The sequence below is a fragment of the Cyanistes caeruleus genome, chromosome 7, assembly GCF_971803275.1.
Source record: "Cyanistes caeruleus chromosome 7, bCyaCae1.hap1.1, whole genome shotgun sequence".
In the NCBI taxonomy this organism is placed as follows: domain Eukaryota; kingdom Metazoa; phylum Chordata; class Aves; order Passeriformes; family Paridae; genus Cyanistes; species Cyanistes caeruleus.
The window spans coordinates 35116505-35137748 of NC_141707.1; the positions used below are offsets into that span (position 1 = coordinate 35116505).

The following is a 21244-nucleotide window of genomic DNA, read 5'->3' on the forward strand; positions in this document are numbered from 1 at the left end:
GAGTGTGCTACATATATGTAGATTATTAACTCCAACAAAGAGAAAAACACTGTTCTGCTAACAGGGATTTGTGAGCTTTAATGGCCTGTTACTCCTCCACACCTGCTGGGCTGCGTATTTCAGACTCTTTGGGAAGATACCTGCTTGTTTATGGAAACAAATTCAGGAATGCCAAGAAAATGTTTATTATGAGTACTTGTTAACTCTGTAATGCAGAAATGTCTTGGATGTCCAATTAAATGTTACTGCTGCTAGACAGAGCAAGCAGGATGGATATGACAAATGCTGATTTCTTCTTCCTTTCTTTCTTTTTTTTTCAAAAATGGCTATTTAAACTTTTAGGTGTCATTATGATCCATCTCCCTTCCCACAGCAAATAAAAGTATAATGCATTTCCTCTATTGACTTTCAGGCATTCAAAAGGGATGTTCTTGCTGATTCAAGACCAAATAGTTCTGTCCAGGACTCTACACTGGGGATAAGGACATGGGACTCCTCCTGCCAGATTCCAGATGGTTCATCACAACTGACATCTTGGCTGACAACTGTGAAAAAGATCTTCGGATTATTCTATTTTATTTTTGTGGGAGACCACAGTCCCCAAGCTCTAGGACATATCAGGTACTAAATCAAACACTAAGCTTTTCTGTAACATTATTGGCTTGTTATTTGGTACTCATGAAGGAGTTTAGACATTCAGATCTTACTCTTTATTTTTTGTAGGAAATGGAAAATCCTTGGTTTTACATCTTGCACTTGCTGAGTAATGACAAGGAGATGTGTTTCTTATTTCCTATGGAAAATTTGGGGTTTAATCATTAGTTTTCTTTCTATAGTATTTTAAATTATTATTATAAATTATATAATTGCTGATCTTGGTTATTATCCTAATTACCAAATTGTTCCTTTTGTTCTTCTTTGTTGCTTTTGAGAGAATGCGTAATTTTTTTAATTCTAGTTTTGCTACAGTTTGTAGGTAAGATAATTCTGGTATACTGAACTTGTCCATTTATTACCTGTCAACAAGGAGACTTAAAAAGTTCATGAAATTTATGAATATTTGCACACTTAGAGCATTATGATTCATCTATTTACTTTGAACACTTTTAAAATAAATCTACATGTAATTTTCTTTTCCTTTGAGAAAATCTTGCCTTGTTTCTGTTGGAGCCTAGTTTGATTTAGAGTATCTGAATGTTCAGGTGTTTATTTTTAAAATGTGGAAGGGAAAATCTGTGAGTGTTATCCAGGAGTGTAGCTCTTAATTCTTGTTTGTGTAGATGTCTGCTGTTACAGGCCACTGATGAAAGTGGCTAAAAAGAAATCGCTCCTAATAGAAGAGAGGAAAAAGTGTCATTGCAGAGGGGGAATTGTTTTTGCAGCAAAATCACATTTGTTTTGAGTAGCTGTTAAGGTATGGGTGGCTTTTTAATTAATTTTAAATTACTCACTAATTAACTTTTTCTTTGTCCTTAAGGTTCCATATTTCTTGTAGAATTTTAAAATAACCTTTTCTAATGAGGATGTCTGATATTCTTACTGTAAAAGATGAAACTGATGCAATGAAGGGTTCAGAAGCTGAATTTAAAGATACAGACCCAGTTGAAAACCTAAAAAAATCAGGAAGTCAGGAACAGATTCAAGTGGAAAAGGATGAAAATTGTCCTGATAACAAAAACAATATGCCGGTAAGAAGCTTTTCACTTTATTTTTCACTAGTATATCACATCTATGATATGTCTATCATAAGTCTGTGTCTTGTTGTTCTCCATTCTCTTGTATATGTTTCTTTGGTACAGTGAGGAAAACTTGGCTGGTTTTAGGGAAGCAAATATGATTATTACTTCCTCTCTCCTCCTTTGCCCCACTTCTCTGTTCGTACTTATGTAAATATGACTCAGTAATTTTTAATTCTTTGAAGTAGATGAGTGGTTTTGCTGGGAAAAAGAAAATTTGCCCATGTTTGTGTTTCCCTGAGTGCATATGTGAAGTCTTTCATTGTAGCAGAACAAGGAAGAAACCCAAGCTGGCATTTGCTGCTGCTGAATCCTCACAGAGTTTGGAGCTGGGCTGTGTGTGCTGTGTCGCTGCTTTGAACAAGGTGCTGCAGCTCAGCCAGGCCTGTCTGCCCTGGGCAGGGGTGGCCAGCCCAGGGCTCTTGAGCTGTTGCACTTTACAGGTGGCTCAGGTGTAATTTTCCAGCAGAGCTGTTCAGCATAAGGTTGAAGTAATCCAGATTCCCAGGAGCCTGAGGGATCCAGAGCTCCTGAGGTCAGCAGGTCTAGATGCTGCCCCAGCCACCTGCAAAATGAGCTGGGGAGCATCGTCCTGCCTTGGTGGGCAGCAGATACTCCCTGCACCTTCCCTTCTCTGATCTTCACTGCTTGACAGGTTTGGTAGGTGACTTACTTCTAGGTTGGAAAGCTGAGGCAGTTCCTTGTGCACATGCTGAAAAGCATAGGTGGCTTTTGCAGGTGGGAGAAGTGAAGTACCTGTAAGGAAGTTGTGGCATCACAGTTCAAGTGAGAAGGAGGCAAAGCAAATAGTGTGAAAATGGAAAACACACTGATAAGGAAGGGCTAGGAATTTGTGGCAGCAGATTTAATACTTCTGAGATATAGGTGTGGAACAAGAGAGCTCACTCCTGGCTGAGGCTGCCCACCTGATCACTGAGGACTCTAAGAAGCTCACATGAGGGGAGGAGTTCAGGAAAACAACTGAAAATTTCTGATACAACCTACAAAACAGGCCAGGTTTGTAAAAGGAAGCAGAAGTTTGTGTTTGGCAAAAGCTATACTTGTCTATAGGAATTTTGTGTCTGTGGGTTAATGCTAAACAACTTTTTATAGAAATCCTGATAGGGATCTGAGGGATCTCTTGTGGGTTGCAAAAACAGGACGATAGCATATTAGATTCTTATTATTGAGATTTGAGTAAAAGGTTCTTTGGGGAGTAGTTTTGTTCAAGACTAACAATTCAATATTCCACTGAGTGAAGTAAGCTTTATCTGCTGTGTTAAATTGCTTCCAGATAAATCATGTAGACCACAGCAATAACAATAGCTTTACACTTTAATATCTGCTGGCTTTATTAAGGCTGGCATCAGTGTAAATAGATAATTTTATGGAAAAAATAAATCTTTGAAATGAAATACTTCTCCTGTAACATGCTATTGAAAAGCTGGGAGATATTATAGCTGAGCTGGTATTTTCTTTAATTAATGGAATATTCTAGTAGCGAGCTTTAAAAATTAATCTACGGTTTAGTTATTTTCGTACAGTTCAGTAATTTGGAAAAATCTCATTCACATTTTCTCATTGAACAAATTTTAGTGTGGAAATTTCTATGAGACTCAAATGGCAAATAAGAAATAAGCTTTCCTGCAAACAACTGCTGTGGTCTCGTCAGAGTGCAGAGGAATGAACCTGCTGGTGCTGCCAGAGGCTCTGGGGTGGCAGGGGCTTCATTGGGTGGGTGCTTGTTCAGGAGCAAAAGCTGATGTTTGAAGTGATTATCCCACATCCACAAAATGAACTGGACACTGTGTGGTGAAGGCTGTTGAATAAAAACAGCTCTGCTGTCTGTGCATTTAGTGTGGTGTCCAGGAGTCTCCATCAGAATCAGAACATTGCTGTTACATGAGCAGTTTAATTAAAAACTGAGGATGCAGATTTCCAGAGTGGCAGGAAGACAGACAGTTACCAAATGGAGCCTGGTTACTGTGAGCAAGCCCCTTGCAACAACTGAAATCAGCAGAAGTTAATGTCACTTGTACTGTGGAGGCTGCCAGTGCAAATATATGTGTCTCATATTTGAGGATTTCTCATTTAAAGCATGTTTTATGCTAAGATACAAAACAAAAATTTGGGATGGTCCATAGTAAAAAACCCTTGTGGAACAGTAGCAGTCAGCAAACTTTTAACTAATGGATGGTTAAAACAGTTTGATGAAATTTCAGTGGACGTAGTACTTGTCATTAAGTGCAGGTTGAATGTTACTGTGGTGGTGGTGGGAAAAAGAGAAAAGATTATGCTGAAAAATGTTAGAAAAAATTATCAGAAACTTACTGGAATTTTTTTGTGTACTTCTGTTTACTGAGTGCATCAGAAGGATGGGTTGGGCGTGGGGGTTGCATGGGGTTTGGGTTTAGCTCTTCTCCCTGGTGGCAGAATAGGTTTGGTACCTACTGACAAACTACAATCACATTCCTCAGTAGAGTTATCACTTAATTTTTGGCTTCTTTAGAGCCAAGGGAGAAACAGGCTGTGATTTTTCCAGGTCTAAACTTGACATGGGTTGAATTCAGGCATGTTTCTGGAATTGCACAGTTCAAAAGAAACTGATAGTTACATTTTGAATTGTAACTGTGGTTGTAAATCCCAGCTTATTTGGAGGTTGTGCATTAATAACTGATTGGCTGCTGTGTCTGCTGTTGGAGGCACAAGGTTAATGAGGAAAATACCTAATTAGAGTCCATGGCCAGTGCTCCCAATTTATTTAAGCAATGTAGAAGTAGTGTTATTGATACAGAGAGCATTTCTAATTTGGTATATTTGCAGTGAGTTTCAAGTGTCATTTAAATGGCGCTGGAGACAAGAGGCACTGTTATGAAAAGTACTTTCACGGAAGTCACGTGCGTGTCAGCATTGTAGTGGGTTTTGTGATCAAAAGGGTTTTGATCAGTCACTGTCATCTCCCACCTGTTCATCTTATCCAGGCCAGGTGACAACAAATTAATTCAGAATTAGCTGGAATACAGGGTCTGTGTTGCCTCTGTCTCTGAGTGGTGAGACAAGTGACATCATCCACTGTAAGGACAAAGCTGCAGAAAATACTGACAACAAATTAAAGATCTTGGATTTATTCTGCAAGGTAGTCCTTATGTTTATTATTAAGAAGACTTCTTTTTTAAAACCCAAAAAAGCCTCATGGCATGAGTGCAGGGTTGTACACATCTCCTATACGATAAGGGCATGGCAAATGTTGTGTTGAGTATAATTCTGACTTTTTTTTCAAGCAGATATCCTTGTCCTTTGGGGCAATTAGATATTTTTTTTTTACTTAGCAACTTGACATCTCTCTTCCTACGAGTATCTTCCTTCCATACTAGCACAAACCTTGAGCTTCTCTCTCTGTTTCACAGCTGAAGTTGTCTGAGGCCTTTCTTCGCCTCCTCCCATGCTGTTTTGGTCTTGTCGGGATTTACCTGTCTTTGTCTCCAAAATATATGATGCAATAGTTTTGAATAGATAAATGATTGAGCAGATACTCATATTCTTGAGCTTCCTCCTGTCCAAGGATGAAACTATTTTTCCATCAGTCATCCTCTACTTTGTCATGGAAAATTGCTGTCACTGGTCACTAATGCAAGACAGCAAGTAACCAGGGACCATAGTATTCTTTCCCTCACCATTACAAAGCTATCCATGGTTCTGGGGACTGTAGCACTTGACTGGATTTAAAATTGAGACTTAATTTTGCAGGACGGTAAAAAACTGAATGTCCTTAGAACACTCTTTGTTCAGGTTTGTCATGTTGTGCCTATCCTCAGAAATGCCCAAATGGTACTTCAGAAATAGAGCCCCTTTTCACAAAACCTTTCACACGTCTGAGTTTGCCATCTTGTGCCTGACCTGTTTTTATCCAGCTTGTTTAGACAGCACACTGATGATAGAGGAAGGCATGTAACAGCTCCAGATCTTTACTTTGCATTTAGTATATGTGATCTGGTGAGGTACTTAGGAAAAAATAAAGTAGGCAAATACTCCTACTGAAAACCTGGTTATTTATATGTTTTTGAGAAATGCTATCTTACTTCCCTTTTTATTTTGCAGTTGGAAATGTAGCATAGTAGTTGGTCTTAAAAGTTGTGTTGGTGGGGTTTTATCAAAGGCAAGAACCTAATCATTATTTTCATTATGCAATTATTTGGAATACTTGCTTTTAAATGCTGTCTTGAAATCCTGCCCATAATGACTATAAATAGGGCTTTCATTAACACAGTGTTTTCTTAAGGCAGTAAAAGTCTTTGTGAGCTGCAAATATAAAGAAATTGTCTAATTTGCACTCACCAAGGATTGCATATTCTAAATTAGTTAGAAATTTTTTTTCACAAATGGGGAACATAAAGATGTTCTGTAGGAGTAAAACTTAGTAAATGCAGAGAAATGAGGATAGATATAAAATTAATGGGCCTGAAAAGAGAGAAAATGTGCATTAACAGCTACAATGTGCATTGGCTACCTACTGTCCTGGAATTCCAGTGGAAGTGGTGTCATCCTCTGTCAGTGTGGTTTTTGTCCAAGAAAGGAATCACTGGATTGTACCCACTCATCTTCAAGCTTTGAGAGTGCAGTTGCTGGTGGTGGTGTCAGAGGACTTTGGGGTTTGTTCTTCCAAGCCAGACCTTGCACCATCGGGCTATGCTTCTCCCTGAGCTGTCCCTGCAGTTCGGCCCTCCCAGCTTTATTCCAGTGCTTCTCGCCTAATGTGTGTGGTGCTTCCTGCTCACAGTCACAGTTGGGTCTTGGGGACTGGGGTTTTGTGTTTTGACATCCTTAAAGTCACACATGAAAGCCAGGAATCCATACCTATCACAGAGTGTTGGACATGAAAAGTTGGAACATGATGGGTGGAGTTATACTTGTCTCATCTGTGAGGGAAAACCTTCCACTTTCAGTGGCCCCCCAGTTCTCCCCAATATTATTGGTGTTTAGTGCCAGCAACCATTTCCTCTCTTTTTTTTTCAAATCACTCTTAAAAATAAGTGAAATATGTATGACTTACCTAATTAGTGAGAGCAGTAGCTTGATGTCCTGGCTTGAATTCCCACTTGTGCCCTGTCAAATCTGGATCTGGGGTGTTTGCTTCCATATATTCTTTTGCTTTATGTACTGGCTTTAAAGCTTGGAAAATTTTGCAAAAAATAAACAATTGCCTGAGCATAGGCTCTTTTGCGTCTTAAAAGTGAACTGAGGATTCCACTGACAGTCCTGAGGTGACTTTGCCCTACTTGATTTGAACACACCTAGGCTGATTGAGGCTGGAGTAATTGATAGGAGCTTGGGAAATCATCCAGTTTTTGAAATTTAGTAGCTTGGTGTAACAGAAACTTTGTCAGGGATATGCAGTGCCAGCTTTCAGAATGCAAGGAATGCTTTCAGAGGAGATGATGGAAAGGAAAACATATTTTGCACGTAATAGAAGAACTCAAAGTCTCTGTGTGGTTCCAGGTATGGAAACAGCAAAACTCAGAGTCTGAATGGTTCCAGGAATGGAAGCATTTGAACTGTCTTTGCTGCTCAAAGTCTCAGCAAGCTTCATTTAAAAAGCTGCTGGTGAGTTCAGTTAGTTTTCAGTGCAGCTATTTAAAATTCTGTTACACAGTGAAACGAGTTTAAATGAGCTCTCCTTCTGCTGCTCCTCAGCTAAGCTGGTGCAACATCCAAAATAGACATGTGGAACTTGAGGACAATGAGAGAAAAAGCAGTTCTGCCTTTACATCATAGAGCTCTTTACTGTAGGTGAGGTTTCTTTCTAGTGATGTTGTATGTCCTGCTAAGTTCAGGCACTCGATAGACATCTCCTGTGAGCTAAGGCAAAGAGAGCTGCATTCATGGAGTTTTCCAGTGTAGTTTCTGTTCAGTTTCCTTTTTAAAGAGGAAATATTGTCCATTAAACAACATTCAGAATTGCATTACTGATGTTAATTTCTCCTTACAAATATTAGCCCTGTGCTCACTAAAACAAATTCTGTTAAAAGCTTGTCTATTCATCAGTTTTAGTTCTCCAGGGAAACCAGTACTTAAATTATGTGATGCCACTCCAGCAGAAATGTTTCTATTCTTGTGTGACTGGCACTGAGGGTCGGGTTAGTTTTAACTGCAGTTAACAAATCATTAAATGCTTTTGTTGATTGAAATGTACCTCTCAGCTCTGCATACTGTAGTAAAAGCCTGGTAATTTTTTTTAAGGAACAATTGTAATAGAAGAAGGGCTTTGGGAGGAAAAAGCAAATTGTTGCATAATGAGTTACTAAAATGGCTCTGGGAAGAGAAAAAACATATTCATTCATAGTAAATTATTAAATGAAATTTAAAAAAAAAAGATCAGTAGCCCATTTTGAAATATACTTGTACAGGTCCCAGGATGAAAGCAAAAAACCCCATGTGTTTTAAGCTGCTTATGATTGGTCATCATCTGTTATCTTTTTCCTTGGTAGAGGCAATGCTTTCCTATTTTAAATATCATTTTTCCAGGCAGGTTTCAGGAATAGGAAGAAAATTTATAAAAACCATGTCATGTTGCCAAGGAAATTAGGAAACAAGAATTGAAAGTGTAGGAGCTGGCTGAGAGAGTAAACTGCTTGGATGTTACAGAGCAAGGATAATACTTGGTTCCTGTAAAAGTGCTCTGATATATGTTGTTGATAAACGAAGAAGGGAAATCAAGGACAAACCTGATGAAAGTGGGAGAGCGCCAAATCTGTCAGCCCAAAGAACCTGCTGTTCCTTTCACAGATCTGCCCGTGTCAGTGCTAACTGTCAAAGCTTTCTCTTGTACAGACTTTTGCATTAACAAACTTGTGCCACTGAGTTAATGTAACCCTTCTCTGTTGTGCCTGTCGCCAGCGGCCAGCGCAGTCCTTTGGACAGACGGCCAAAAGGTCCAAGGTACGGTAGCCCGGTGTGCTGGCATGCGAAGGGAGCCCTTCATGCTTGGTGCAGCTTTGTTACTTTGTGGAAAGTGCCTTTGGTTTTATTTTTTGGCATTGTAGCTTTGTTTTATTCTGTTGGATTTTTGTCTTGCCTAGTTGTCTGCTTTTGTGATTTGCCTTTATATTTTTGGTGGCTTTTTATTGTTACAGAGAGAAACACTTTCCCAGCATTTCATTTACTTTTCTTTAGATGTGCTCTGTTGTGCTGGTAGTGCCTTCAAAAGCTGCAATTGCTTGGGTATTTTCATCCTAAAGGGAACTATTTATTCTATTGAAAACATTAAAAATGCAGTTTTCAGCCATTTTGTTTTTCATATAATGAATGAAAAAAATAACGGCTTATGGTATATTTATATTATCTTTTATAAGCCATAGATTTTAATTTTACATACTTTCCTTTAGTCAAACACAAAGTTAAAGTTAGTTCGGAGCCTTGCTGTATGTGAAGAATATCCACCACCTCCCACAGCTGAAATATCACAGGACCTCCAGGTAAAATCACCTTACTGAAGTTTCTGGAACAATTTCAAGTAACTTGTTGTTCAAAAGAAAATCTGTTGGGTATTATTTAAATATGTGGACACCATGTGATTTTAATTTTTTTTTTTTTTTTTTTTTTTAATGCTGATCTAATAGAGGTGATAATATTAGGTGCAGAATTTGCTGCTTTGTTTTTCTGAACTATACAAGTTGATACCTGTGGACAAAAAGAGGGGGTTTGTCAATTCTCTTAACTTTAGTCCAACAGTGCACTTGAGGGATTCTTGAACTGCTTAAGTGCTGTCTGCAGTTAGTAAGACAGAAACATTGTGATTAGGATGGAACCTAATTTTTTGGCTTTGTAGAGTTTGAAAATGGAAACAATTGTGATTTGTGGTGTTGTAACTGAATTCCTGCATATTAGTCCCAATTGCTGGTAGCTCTGTAATACCTGCCTGAGGTATGTTTGAATTAATCTATTAAATTTATAGCAGACTCTTACAGAAGTTCCTACATGCTGAACAAAATATGTAAAATGATGCTAGAAAGTTTAAATGAAATCCAAGTTTCCTGACTTTACCTCCATGCCAGTCTGTCTTTTCAGAGCAAAACCCTACTGCTGGCTTTAGTTCTGTGCATGAGTGAGGGCCATCAAAATGCTGGCTTTGTTCATGCCTATCAAAACAGAAATGGGCCTTTGCTGTTATTGAAAAGCTTCTAAACTGTGCTTTTGTGAAAAGTCTCACTTGCAGGGTGTGAGGGGGTTTTGCTGGGGAGGTGGTAATTCAGTTCTGAGGAAAGATGGACATTGAGAACTCATGTAGGTTTTTGTCAAGCTAATTCAAATTTTTTGAGATTGAAACAGTACCTAGGTTGCGGGGTGGGGGGGGGTTGTTCCTTTTGAAAAATAAGAAAATAGTATTTTAAAGCCTAGAATTGGCTTTCACTAAAATACCAGAATTTGAAGTGTTGACTAGAGGAATTCAGAAACTGGGCCTGCTACCATGATGAAAATCTAAGTCATAGTTTGAAATAGGTTGCAGAGTGAAAGATAAAAAGCCAACAGAAGAGCTATTGATGTTTACAATGATTTACAGTCCTTTTGTAATGTTTCCCATAAGATAACAAAATAGACTGAGAGATCTGATCAGGCTTAGTTGTTCAGTTTGAAGAAGTGGGGTTTAACTTTCTCAGTCACTGTGACAAATTACAAGACAGAGATCTTATTTGGTGGACTGATTGTCCATGGTATATTTCCAACATAAGAGGCATTAGGATTTTCCTACCTCCAGCACTGCACAAGACCATGTGTTGAATGGTTTGAAGTCAGGCATTTATAAGGTGGTGTTTGGCCAGGTCCTCTGGGAAAACTTAGCTCTGTGCTGCCAGGTGGCTCTTGAAAGGAATCCTTGCAGCAGCAGGAGGGATGTCAAGGCTGATTCTGCAGAATGAGTTGAATTGTGTGATAATGTAAGTTTGTACAAAAGGAATACCAGAGAAGAGATTGCCTTAAGAACAAAATTAGAGCTAGCCGTGAGTTTTCTTTGGAAGCAGTAATGTAGAAGGAAATGGCTTGTGAATCCCAATAGCTGTGCAGAGAAATGATTGCAGGAACAAATTTAATTCTTCTTTAAGTTCTTCCCTGGAGGGTGGAGAAATGTGTTGGAGAGTTAGAAGGGGGAATCTGTTTCAAGTTCTGATGCTGGAGTGCACATCCTGTGGGGCACAGGTCTCCCATGCCCCTCTGTAACAACTCTCACAGGCAATTTCTTCACCCATTTTGCTTCCTCTTCCAAACTATCTTTGGGAAAGCATGGAAGAGCTCTTCATAAGTACCAGTCAGCTGCTGCAGTTGGGACTAATATGCCTCCAGCCCCATACTCTGAAGAATTAATTGTGCTTGGGATGTGTGGGAGGTTCAGTGGCTCAGAGAAGGAAGAGCCTGCTTTGCATGGGCATCTCTGGCAGCAGGAGAATCACCTGTGATGCTTCCCCTTCCTGGAAGAGTCACTGCTGCGTTGTATCTATGACTGCAACTGAAAAGTGGCTTCCAGTTTAGCATTAATACTTACTATTGGTTTTAAGATACAGGATGAATTAAATTCAGGATAATGTTGCTGATATATGAAGAATCACAATTTTCAGTTATTAGAAAGTCTTAGCCTTGATGGGATGAAAAATACATGTGCTTAACTAGGGAGTGGTGAGAGTTTGGGAATAACTCCATGGTCTTGTCTGTGACTGTTCATCAGTCACCAGCTCACACCAGCAGCTCCAGCAGGGTGAAATTCCTGACACAGGATGGTGCAGGAGGCATTTAGCAAGGCACCACTGGCTGCTTCTCCTCAGAAGGCTGTGATGGAAGGGGACAACAGACCAAAGAAATTGTCTCAAGCAGATCAGTTTCTTTTCTGATCTATGTTTCTATTTTCAACTGCCACATGAAGCAAGATACTTCTTCCCAAGAAACCTAGAGAAGAGGTTTGCATATTTTTAATCCTTGTTAAGAAGCACTGACAGACCTTTACTAAAAGGTGCTGTGAAAGTATGAGCTTACAAATTTATTGTGAGAGGAAGAACGTAACTGTGATATGTTTGATCTTTTATCTTTGTAACAGTATATTCTCTTGCCATCATTTGTGTAAACATCAGGTTGTTCTGACTCTATGTTCCAATAAAAAGTACAAGCACTAGCAAAGGGTGGTCCAGTTCAGCCCTTTTTAAGGAAGAGCTGTTTTCATGTAAATGACAGTTGTTATTATGAGTAACAAGTAAATAAACCTTCAAAAGGTTGAACTTTCTAAGCAAAGTAAAATAACCCTATGGAGAGGGAGTGGGAGGAGCAGGCATGGAGCTGTAATGTTAATTTCGATAGACTTATGTTGGTTTTTCTGGTAAAAAGCATGTAGGCCTCCGAGTAATCTTACCTTTTTCTCAAATGTGTTAAGATGGCAGGATTTATCAAGTTTTGATGGTTTGGGGCATTTTCCTGTTTGTTTGGCTTTTTCTTGTTTAATCAAAATTTGGAAACAATTTCCTCTTCTACAGTGAGGACTTGGGATGGGTGATTAGAGTTAGGGCGAGGAGTCTGTTCAGTCCAAATGCCAGCAGAGACCTGCTGCAAACAGGGTGGGATTAAGAAAGTTTTAAAGGGGAAAAGATTTTTCGGCAGCTTTCCAGTCAAGTAGGTCATATTTAATTAGATGCTACAGTTTTTATAGCATGAAATCACAAGAAAGTGCCCTTTGGTACCCAGTTCTGGTGTATCACACTTTGAAGTAGAGCTGGTGGTAGTAGCAGAACTGGCTGTTCAGATGGTGATTCCTTTTTTTAGCTCTTGTTGGGGAAGGAAGTATGAAAATGATTACTTGCTGAGATCCTTTGACTAAACTATTGCTGTATACATTACTTGGAATGAGTTTAGAAGTTGGAGTCACTTTTCCAGTGAAGAAACATCAGACTATGAAAATATCCTTAATTTACTGATAGTTTTGTAGACTGTTATTGTAACATGGAGGAGATAACATATTGGTGAATCCAAATCAAGAATAATTTTTTAATAGGACAGAAACATTTCAAATAAAGGTTACACAGATACTTGATGAATGGTGAGTCTAGTTCATTTTGTAGTGACAAATAAATTGCTCATTTGAATTACACACAGGTTTATGAGGCAAGAAATGCAAAGATTTGCTCTGAACTCTTCAAGGTTTGTAGCCAAGTGAATTCTCAAGACTAGGAAAGAATCAGATGAGTTCCTTGTGGTGACTGGGGGATGGTTTTTATCAGATGTGGTTATAGATCCTGTCCAAAGCTGAGAAGTCTTCATTGACACTGAGGTGCTGTTCAGTGGGTGTTCATGAGTTAGGAAGTTTAATTGGAACATTTAATGTGGGGAAAATAATGAAAGGGAGAGCTTGTAAAACTCTCAGTGACCGTTTTTCCCTCATTTGAAAAAGTTGTTGCCCCAAAGCTGCAGATGGGAACTCGTGTTGGAGCAAAGCCTGGGTGGCGCAGGGCTCCCACTGTGCCGGCACAGGCAGGAGTGGCTGCGGGCTGGGCACGTGAACAGGCTCCAGCCTGGTGGATCCTGGCTAAATTTAACTCTGGCTGCGTTCCACGGGTGAGATCAAGGCTGTGCAATGACACAAGAGCAGAGCTTAGACCAAGAGCCTGGATGTGGGTAAGAATGGGTTGGAGGGAGGAGTGAAGACTTGTGTGAGAAAGGATTAAGGTGCAGGGCCAAAGAGGGATAGAAAAGAGTGCATGAGGGGCAAGTGTCTGGATTGGGAAGGATTGGATGTTTCAGGAATGTGGAGGTGACAGCATGGACTCAGTTGGCACCTGGGGGAGCAGAACTGACATTTGAGGGAGTTAAAAGATGACAGGGGGGGTCTGGCTCTGACAGGAGTTGGCCACTGCTCCCGTGGGAGTACCTCAGGCATGGTGACTTCACTGCTCCCAAACTCCTCAGCTCTGGCTGTCTGAAATGTGTTGCTCCTCCACTGACAGCCTCCTGAAACAATAAAGGGCCATGAAAAACAAACTGCACACTTGCACTGGTCGGGGTATTTCCAGGGAACCATGATGCTACTAATTTCAGAGGGAAACTTTTTGCTGTATTTAAGAAGTAGGTTTTATAACAGTTCACCTACTAGTATAAAACCATGGATTTTGAGGTGATTGCACACAAAGCTACTCTATCAAAATACACAGGAAGTTATGAAACTAAGCCTTGATGACAGGTCTGCAAACTTTGTCTTGCTATATTGTACTGTAAATATTTCCCCTTTTTTGTGGATCTGGATATGCTGGTCTGTCTTAGATAGAAATTTTTGTTTTGTTTTGTTTTTTTCTTGGTTTGAGCCAAATCAAAACTTGAAACAAGCTTTTACAGTGAAGAACTGTGAAGAATGGGGAGAAAAAAGCATTGTGGATGAGACATGACTTAAAAATATAGACAGTATGAAATTTATACATCTGAAAAACTGAAATATTTTCCTACATGTATGGAGTGAGACACTTTGAATTCATTTTGTAATAGCATTCAGGGCCTGGAAGTGTGTGTAAATTCTAGAATGTCTGTGGTCCTTTCTATGCCTTCTCTGTACTTTCTGATTTACTGATAAATAATTTCGTTGTGTGGTCACACAGAGGACATGTGGAATCAGAAAGAATATGTGAACAATTTTTTTTGTTGCTTCTTCATTTTTTTGCAGGTAATAGAGTACAGAACAGTTCTCTTGCAGGTATTACTTGAAATAATTTGTGTGGTGACTAATTTTTACTTTTTGACAGGAGAAAATTCAGATCCAGTTGTCACAGTCTTTTGAAAAAGAAGAAAAACCTGCAAAAGATGAATCAGAAAAGGAAAAATCCAGTGATAAACTGTCCAGAAAAATGTTATCAAGAGGTTTGTGATCTCTCCTTGTGTTTTTTAATATACTGTATAGATAAAGAATGTATGAAAATACACTTCTGCTTCCAGGTCTTCATTGAATAAATATTGCTTTATTTTTTAATTTTTTTTATTTTTTTTTTGCAAACGAAACAAATAGATTTGACACTTCTGAGCTGGAGAAGGAATTGGTCCCTGAGGAAAGAGAGCTTTAGAGACTTCATCAAACATTCCAGCAAATGCTTTTCCTTTCTCTCCCATCTGACTGTGCAGAGCAGCGTAGAAAAAACAGCTGTGTTATCTCAGTTGTGTCCAAGTGTTCTTTAAGCTGACTTTACGAGTCAGTGGGAGCTCCTGTCTTGTTCCTGGGCTTTATTACAGGACTTGTGAAACTGAAGTGAGACTGGCACAGCTCCCCTCGTATTTTTTTTGATCCTCATTCAACAGGCATCAGTGTTCTCCTTTGTTTATTTTACTCTTCATAGTATCTAGATTTTTTTCAGTAAAGTTTTGGAGTAAGGGTAGAACTACATAAATAAAAAGGACAAGTATTATGTTTTCACTTAAATATTCCTGCATTCTGGATTAAAGTTAAAGTCTATGTGCTGAAAATCTTTGGGGTTTAATCTGAAAGAGAGCTGTGAAATCAATGACAAACCAGTTTTTGTCCCTGCTGCCTAATGCCTCCTACAGGTAGAAGACTTTATGCATTTAAGTTGCCAAATCATTTTACAGCTCTTGCTTTAAATATCCAGAATGTTTACCTAGATATCTTAGATCAGACAGAGTATAGGAAGTACCTTTAGAGCTGGAATTCTTTTTGAGGCAAGTGGCAGTTGTCCATCTCATGTCCTGCAATTCCATAAGACATTCCTCATGTGGAATTTCAGTGTAGCTTGTCCCAGCTGACAGTCAGGTATTTGTGAAATAAAAAGCACTGGCATGGAGAACTTAACCTGTATTTTTAAATCTCAGTCTTTGAAATGATGCCTTAAACACCACCCCCAAACACCCAACAGGTAATGATGGTGGATTGAGAGCAAAGTGACAAAATGCCTGTGGCAGAGGTGACTGTTCTGAATTCAACCACTCTCTGCTCTGAAGGTTAATTATGTCTCAATACAGGATGTGCCAAAATAGAAAACTATGGAATTTTAGCATCAGTTCTAGTAATTATAACTAAATCATTGCTCACTTGCAAATTAGAAAAATTAAAGTAAATAATTATTGAATCTTGCCATTTTTACCAGGGATAGCCTTCTTTTTGCCTTCTCTTCAGAATCAAAAGTAATTCCAAACCATAAATGCTCAGATTTGCTTGGTTTCACTTAAACTCTCTGGGCAGCTGGAAGAGCTGGGACCTGGGCATAAGTCTGAGTTGTGCCTAACTAAGTTGAGACTAGGTTAACACATAAGCAGTTCTTGGAAGACATCTAGTTCCAAAAATACTGTTCCAGCACCTGCTGGCTTGAATCCCAGTACCTGGAACCCAAAGGTGCTGATGTAAGGGAAGATTTGGAGTAATCATCCCTTTCAGGGACAGATTTTAGGGGATAGTATGTAACTGAATACTTTCTTTCACTGCAACTGGAAGGGAGGGGGAAGGTTGAGACTTCTTTTTGAAAACATCTGAACGTGATATTGTACAAGCAAAATCCAAGAACAAGGATTTTTAGTAATGCAAAGCACCACCTTGTGAAGATTAAACTGTTAGATTCTGAATTACAAAATTTCTTTGGGCAACATGCAGGAGTTGAGTAGATGGGCTGCTGCTGCTCCACAAATGTGTACACACCCTGCAGTGTGGGATAGTGAGAAAATTTGGCAGGCTGATGGAAATCAGGTCTGTCAAGGTGATTACCTGCTTCACAACATACAGCCAATTGTTAATACTGGTGTTACTGAAACTTCTACTTCTCTATTACCCTTGAATTAGAGAATAGTGGGTGGTGGTGGGTTTTGTGCTTTGTTTTTGACTTGTGGGCCTTTTTTTCTGGAAACTGGAAGTATTTAATTTTGACAATAATGTACTTAATGGTTATATAGTGTCAATCCAAATATATTATGTTCAGCAATAATTGGAAAACAGCTTCTTCAGAGTATAATTTTGCTCTCTTTCCCCTCATCCTTAGATTCCAGCCAGGAGTATACAGATTCCACTGGTATAGATCTTCATGAATTTTTAGTAAATACATTAAAAAACAATCCCAGGTAAGAATCAGTAATGTCAACTTTCTTTATGTTTTTCTTTTTTCTTGTTGCCTGAGGTGTCACACTACCTGTTTTTTTGTTTGTGGTTTTATTTTTTTCCCCTCCTAAATGTCTAACCCTCCATGTCAGTTATTCAGGGTGAGATTCTGTTGCACAGACTGTCTAAATCACCACTGTAATTGTTTTTCTTTTTGAGCAGAGGTTTAGGACATTGAAGTGTTTTAAATGCTTTTGATGCCTAATATGCAAATGTTGTGTTCAGTCTATGTGCAATTCTCTCCCTGAATGGGCTTCAGTACATTGTCTCTAAACCTTGTACTGTCTTAGCACCTGCTTGTTAGAGACCAAACTCTTCTCTGAGCTCTGCTCTGAAAATCTAATTTGCACTGAATTTATAGATAAAGGCATTTTTTTAAGCTGTACCATATAACTGTAGTTAGAGATTTTCATTCTGCACATCAGAAACCAAATCTGACCTAATCCAAGTCCATCATATGTTAGCAACAGAGCTGACCTGGTTCTGTTGTTCTGTCCCTTTCTTGTTTGTTCTTTCCCTCACTGGGGTTTTGTGCTGGCTTTGTGGCTGTAGTAGAAGGCAAGAAATGAAATTGGTGCAATTTTGCTCTGCCACAAAAGCTGTTTTACTGCTATTTGATACTCATTCATATTATAGATAAGACTTCCAATGTGATAATTTATTTAGATTCTATTTTATTCAGAAAAAATGTGACATGAGCCATAATATGGCCAAAACCATAGTCCTGTAGAGTAAAATTAAAAACACGGCCCTCTGTGAGACTCTTAGGTGGTTCCTGTTAGAAGCCAGGAAGCATCCCAGTGGAAATAAGGAGTTGTAGGTGAAGATATCCATGGGTTTCCATGCACAGTGACTGGGAAGCTTAGTTACTTGTTTATGAACTGTGCATCATTGGATTTCATTGCATCTTAATAGTTTATTAGAACCAACTCAAGCAGTTTCAAGAACAATGTTCCTTCCTGCCACCTTGAATTTTAGCTTTTTTGTATTTCTGATATGTCAGCACATTGCCACATGTGCCAGCTTTAAGGCCTTGGTTGTTGGCAATGTGTCCCATCACTTTCTCAGTGATCCCCTGATGTGCTTCACAATCCAAGGGCCAGCTGAGGCCTCTGCACATCTCCCTGCCCACACCAACCAACAAGGAACAACCTCAGCGCTGCTTTTCCTCCTGGAGCCTGTCTTCTCCATGACTGCACTTCTGCTGAGCCTCCTGGTCAGGGACTTCTGGGAGGATCTGTGTACTCTTGATATCTGAGAGCTAAACAGCATGTTTCACTAGGCAGGTTCAATACACAATAGCAAAAAAAGAGTACTTTGTCCTAAAAATTCTGCATTTGACACCTGCTGGTCCTATTTCCAGTCTGCCATCATCCCTTGATCACAGCTCTGATCTGTGTATTCTTAAGATGAATACAACTGCAGTTATTGGAGTGTCTCATATGTGAGTTGCTGTGTTTTTATTTTCAGGGACAGAATGATGCTGCTGAAATTAGAACAGGAAATTTTAGATTTCATTGGTAATAATGAGTAAGTACTGTACTCTCATAGGAAAAAAGAATTCAAGAGTGTTCCTGTTTATTTAATAAAGCTACTATTCCTTTCTTCCAGAGTACCAAGAAAAAAGTTTCCCCCAATGACATCTTACCATAGAATGCTGTTGCACAGGGTAGCTGCTTACTTTGGATTAGAGCACAACGTGGACCAGAGTGGGAAGTCAGTCATAGTAAATAAAACTAGCAATACAAGAATGTAAGTGTCAAAGCCTTGAAAAACCCTTTTGGTGCATAGATCTAACGCCTGGGATGTGTGAGGCAGTGCTGCTGTAGCAGGTGAGGTCTGTCTCCTCACTTGGGAGCAGGCATCAAGGAGAGGTAGTTGAGAGCTCTTTACTGTTCATGTTCTTGCTGTGTAATAATGTGATCTATTTCATGTTTGAGTTCTTCAGGAGAAAGATGGATGTTATCTCTAAGTTAAGAATTTTTGTTGATTTTCTGGCAGAATGCATTTCTAACTTTGTTTCTGTGAAATACCACTTTATAGCAACTGTTTATTTGTTTAAAGATTTACACTAGTAAAGTGTACAAAGTGCATTCTTTGTTTCTTTTGGATAGCAGAGCCAGCTCTTATCTTAGAAGGAGGTCATTTCTGATTTGGTGAAGGGAGGGGATTTGCACAACTCTGGCTTTTGTATTGTAAAATTCTACTGGGAAAATTCATCTGTTGAAGTTCTTCTGTTGCAATAACGTTGCTTACAGATCTCTCATGGCCTTACAAATAAACAAAGCAGGAGAGACAGACATCAGTGGAAATGTCAACCAGGTTAACAAGCCATGGTGTGCTGCTTTACTGTGAGGGCTGGGGAGTTCTTGGAGAAATCCCCAGCAAAATCCATATTGCAGAAAAAGTAGCACTGGGGCCACAGCAACTCTGAAACCTGTATGGAATTAAGACTTTCATTCAAGGGACCCAGCTGTTCTCTCCATCCTCTGTACTTGCTCTGTCTCTTCACTCTCTCTCAAAAAGACAAAGGTCTAATGCGTTGACATATTTATGCCACCTAGTTTCTAGTTTTAACTTAGAGCATTTGCCTGACTGTTTTTTGTTGGTCTTGAATGTGAAAACAGGAGTTTACAGCGCCTGCATCCTAATCTCAGTCTCTAGGTGCACTCTTAATAGCTTTGAGAGGAAAAAAATCTAATTATCCGCCCTATTTTAGAGTCAGTAGGACTGAATATGCCACACTGAAATTACACTTAAGTAAACAGTTTCTCCTCAGAAGTTTTAGAAACATATATAGCCTAAATATAAGTTGAATACTTGTATTATGTATGTATGTGTTTTTGCTTTGGCTGTACAATCTATATCTAAATTGACCTAGAAAGCCAAACATTTAAAATCTGTTGCCTTTGCATCTACCAGCATCTCCAGACTCAAGCTTCAGTCTAGCACTTCAACTGTGGAATAAGAACTAATAAAAGCTTATTTCATTTTTATGCTTTTTAAAAAATTTTAGACCATATTTAAATAGCTTGTGGCCTCTGGAAGCCCCTGTAGGTGTAGTTACTAATTAGCAGGCATTTCATCTAACCTGCAGACATAAAGATTCTTGATGTTTTTAATATTCTTATTTTAAATCACTTTGGATATAAAATAAGAATGTAGAAAGAAAACCTTGGAGATCTGCTCCATGTGGAATAAAGCCAAACTTACCTTTTCCTCATAGGCAGGTTCGCGGCTCCCTCGCCGAGCAGGGATCTTACTGACATCAACCACCCAGTGCACACTGGCACGTCTCAGTGGAGTGGGAGTTGGTGATTGCAGGGCAGTAAAATCAGAGACCTTTAAGAGAAAGAGGTAAGACAGTCTAAAGGTTCTCTGAAATGCCTGCTAATTATGTTTGGGCATCCAGTACCCAATAGGCAGGGCTGGCTGTTTCATAGAAAAAGCTCCCCTCACTCCATCCAGAAGTCCTAGATAATGATAAATAACAGAAATAGAGAAGAGCATATATTTATTTTATCCTCTGTTAGACAAATACTTCCTGATTGTCTGAGCTCTTCTCTTATGATATCAGTAGTTTCATTATTCAGGTACTTGGTATCTCTCTTTAAAAACAAGGATTTGAAAAAAACACTTTTTCTTTCACAAAATAGATAAAATACCAAAGCAATATTTATAATCTGTTGCTTCACTCTCTCCATATGACTGTGAAGCTCTTGCTTGCCTGCATTATACTGTTCTTCTCTTACTCATTTCTACCTAATTTTGTTTTAGAAGTTTCTAAGTTTCAGTGCTTTCTCCTGCACCTTCTTTCTTCTGTTTTCCCTTGAAATGAACTCTGAGGTATTGCGGCTCTAGCGGCAAACACCTGTCTTCACTTCCATGCATGCCCAATATCCATTGCATGGCACCAGTTGGGATTCAAAAGCACTTCTGATTCCCCAAAGGCATGTGGTTTGCTTCCCACCTTAATTGGGAGTTGCAGCAAAAGCTTTGAAGGAGGAAGAGGTTTTTAAAAGCAGGTTTGTTATGCCTCAGGACAGGATTTGTCAGAGGTGCACCTCATCTTTTCCATTGCCCAGACAGCCAAAATCTATTTTTTTCAGTTAGAGTATTAAGTATATTTTAAATTACTCTTGAATATATTTCAGTTTGTTCCACTGTGTGTGCAGTATATTTACAAAACATAAATATTTTCTTTGTAACAACTTTTCCCAGACCTGACCAAAAGTTTTGCGAGCATATAAAGGATGAGAAGAGCGATGACTTCCAGAAGCGGTACATCCTTAAGAGAGATAACTCTAGTTTAGACAAAGATGACAACCAGGTAAAGCACACGTGGTTTATTCCTTCCACTTGCTCTGTTTGACTGTGCATTCTTACTGTTTTCCTGCTTAAA

At 39.0% G+C, this 21244-nt stretch overlaps 1 protein-coding gene and 1 long non-coding RNA gene across 40 annotated transcripts in view; one reads left to right on the top strand and one right to left on the bottom strand.

Moving 5' to 3' along the window:
• Positions 1-533: 533 nt before the first annotated feature.
• The window catches only part of R3HDM1 (R3H domain containing 1), a 49870-nt gene continuing 29159 nt past the window's right edge, over positions 534-21244 (top strand). For 17 of the 39 annotated variants that reach the window (XM_086898626.1, XM_086898627.1, XM_086898637.1 and 14 more), the window contains exons 1-9: positions 534-621; positions 1478-1688; positions 8631-8672; positions 9119-9208; positions 14495-14609; positions 16727-16805; positions 18313-18372; positions 18454-18594; positions 21064-21172. In XM_086898626.1, coding sequence (XP_086754752.1) covers positions 1518-1688; positions 8631-8672; positions 9119-9208; positions 14495-14609; positions 16727-16805; positions 18313-18372; positions 18454-18594; positions 21064-21172 — 807 coding nt within the window. In that variant the 5' untranslated portion in view covers positions 534-621; positions 1478-1517. Of the gene's footprint in view, positions 622-1477; positions 1689-8630; positions 8673-9118; positions 9209-13159; positions 13380-14494; positions 14610-16726; positions 16806-18312; positions 18373-18453; positions 18595-21063; positions 21173-21244 lie in introns of those variants that run through there. The other 22 variants (XM_086898633.1, XM_086898641.1, XM_086898657.1 and 19 more) reach the window with 8 other exon arrangements.
• LOC111932316 (uncharacterized) overlaps positions 18939-21244 on the bottom strand; it is a 38378-nt gene continuing 36072 nt past the window's right edge. The window contains exon 8 of the long non-coding RNA XR_015289539.1: positions 18939-20184. This is a non-coding gene — a long non-coding RNA (uncharacterized LOC111932316). The remainder of the gene's footprint in view (positions 20185-21244) is intronic.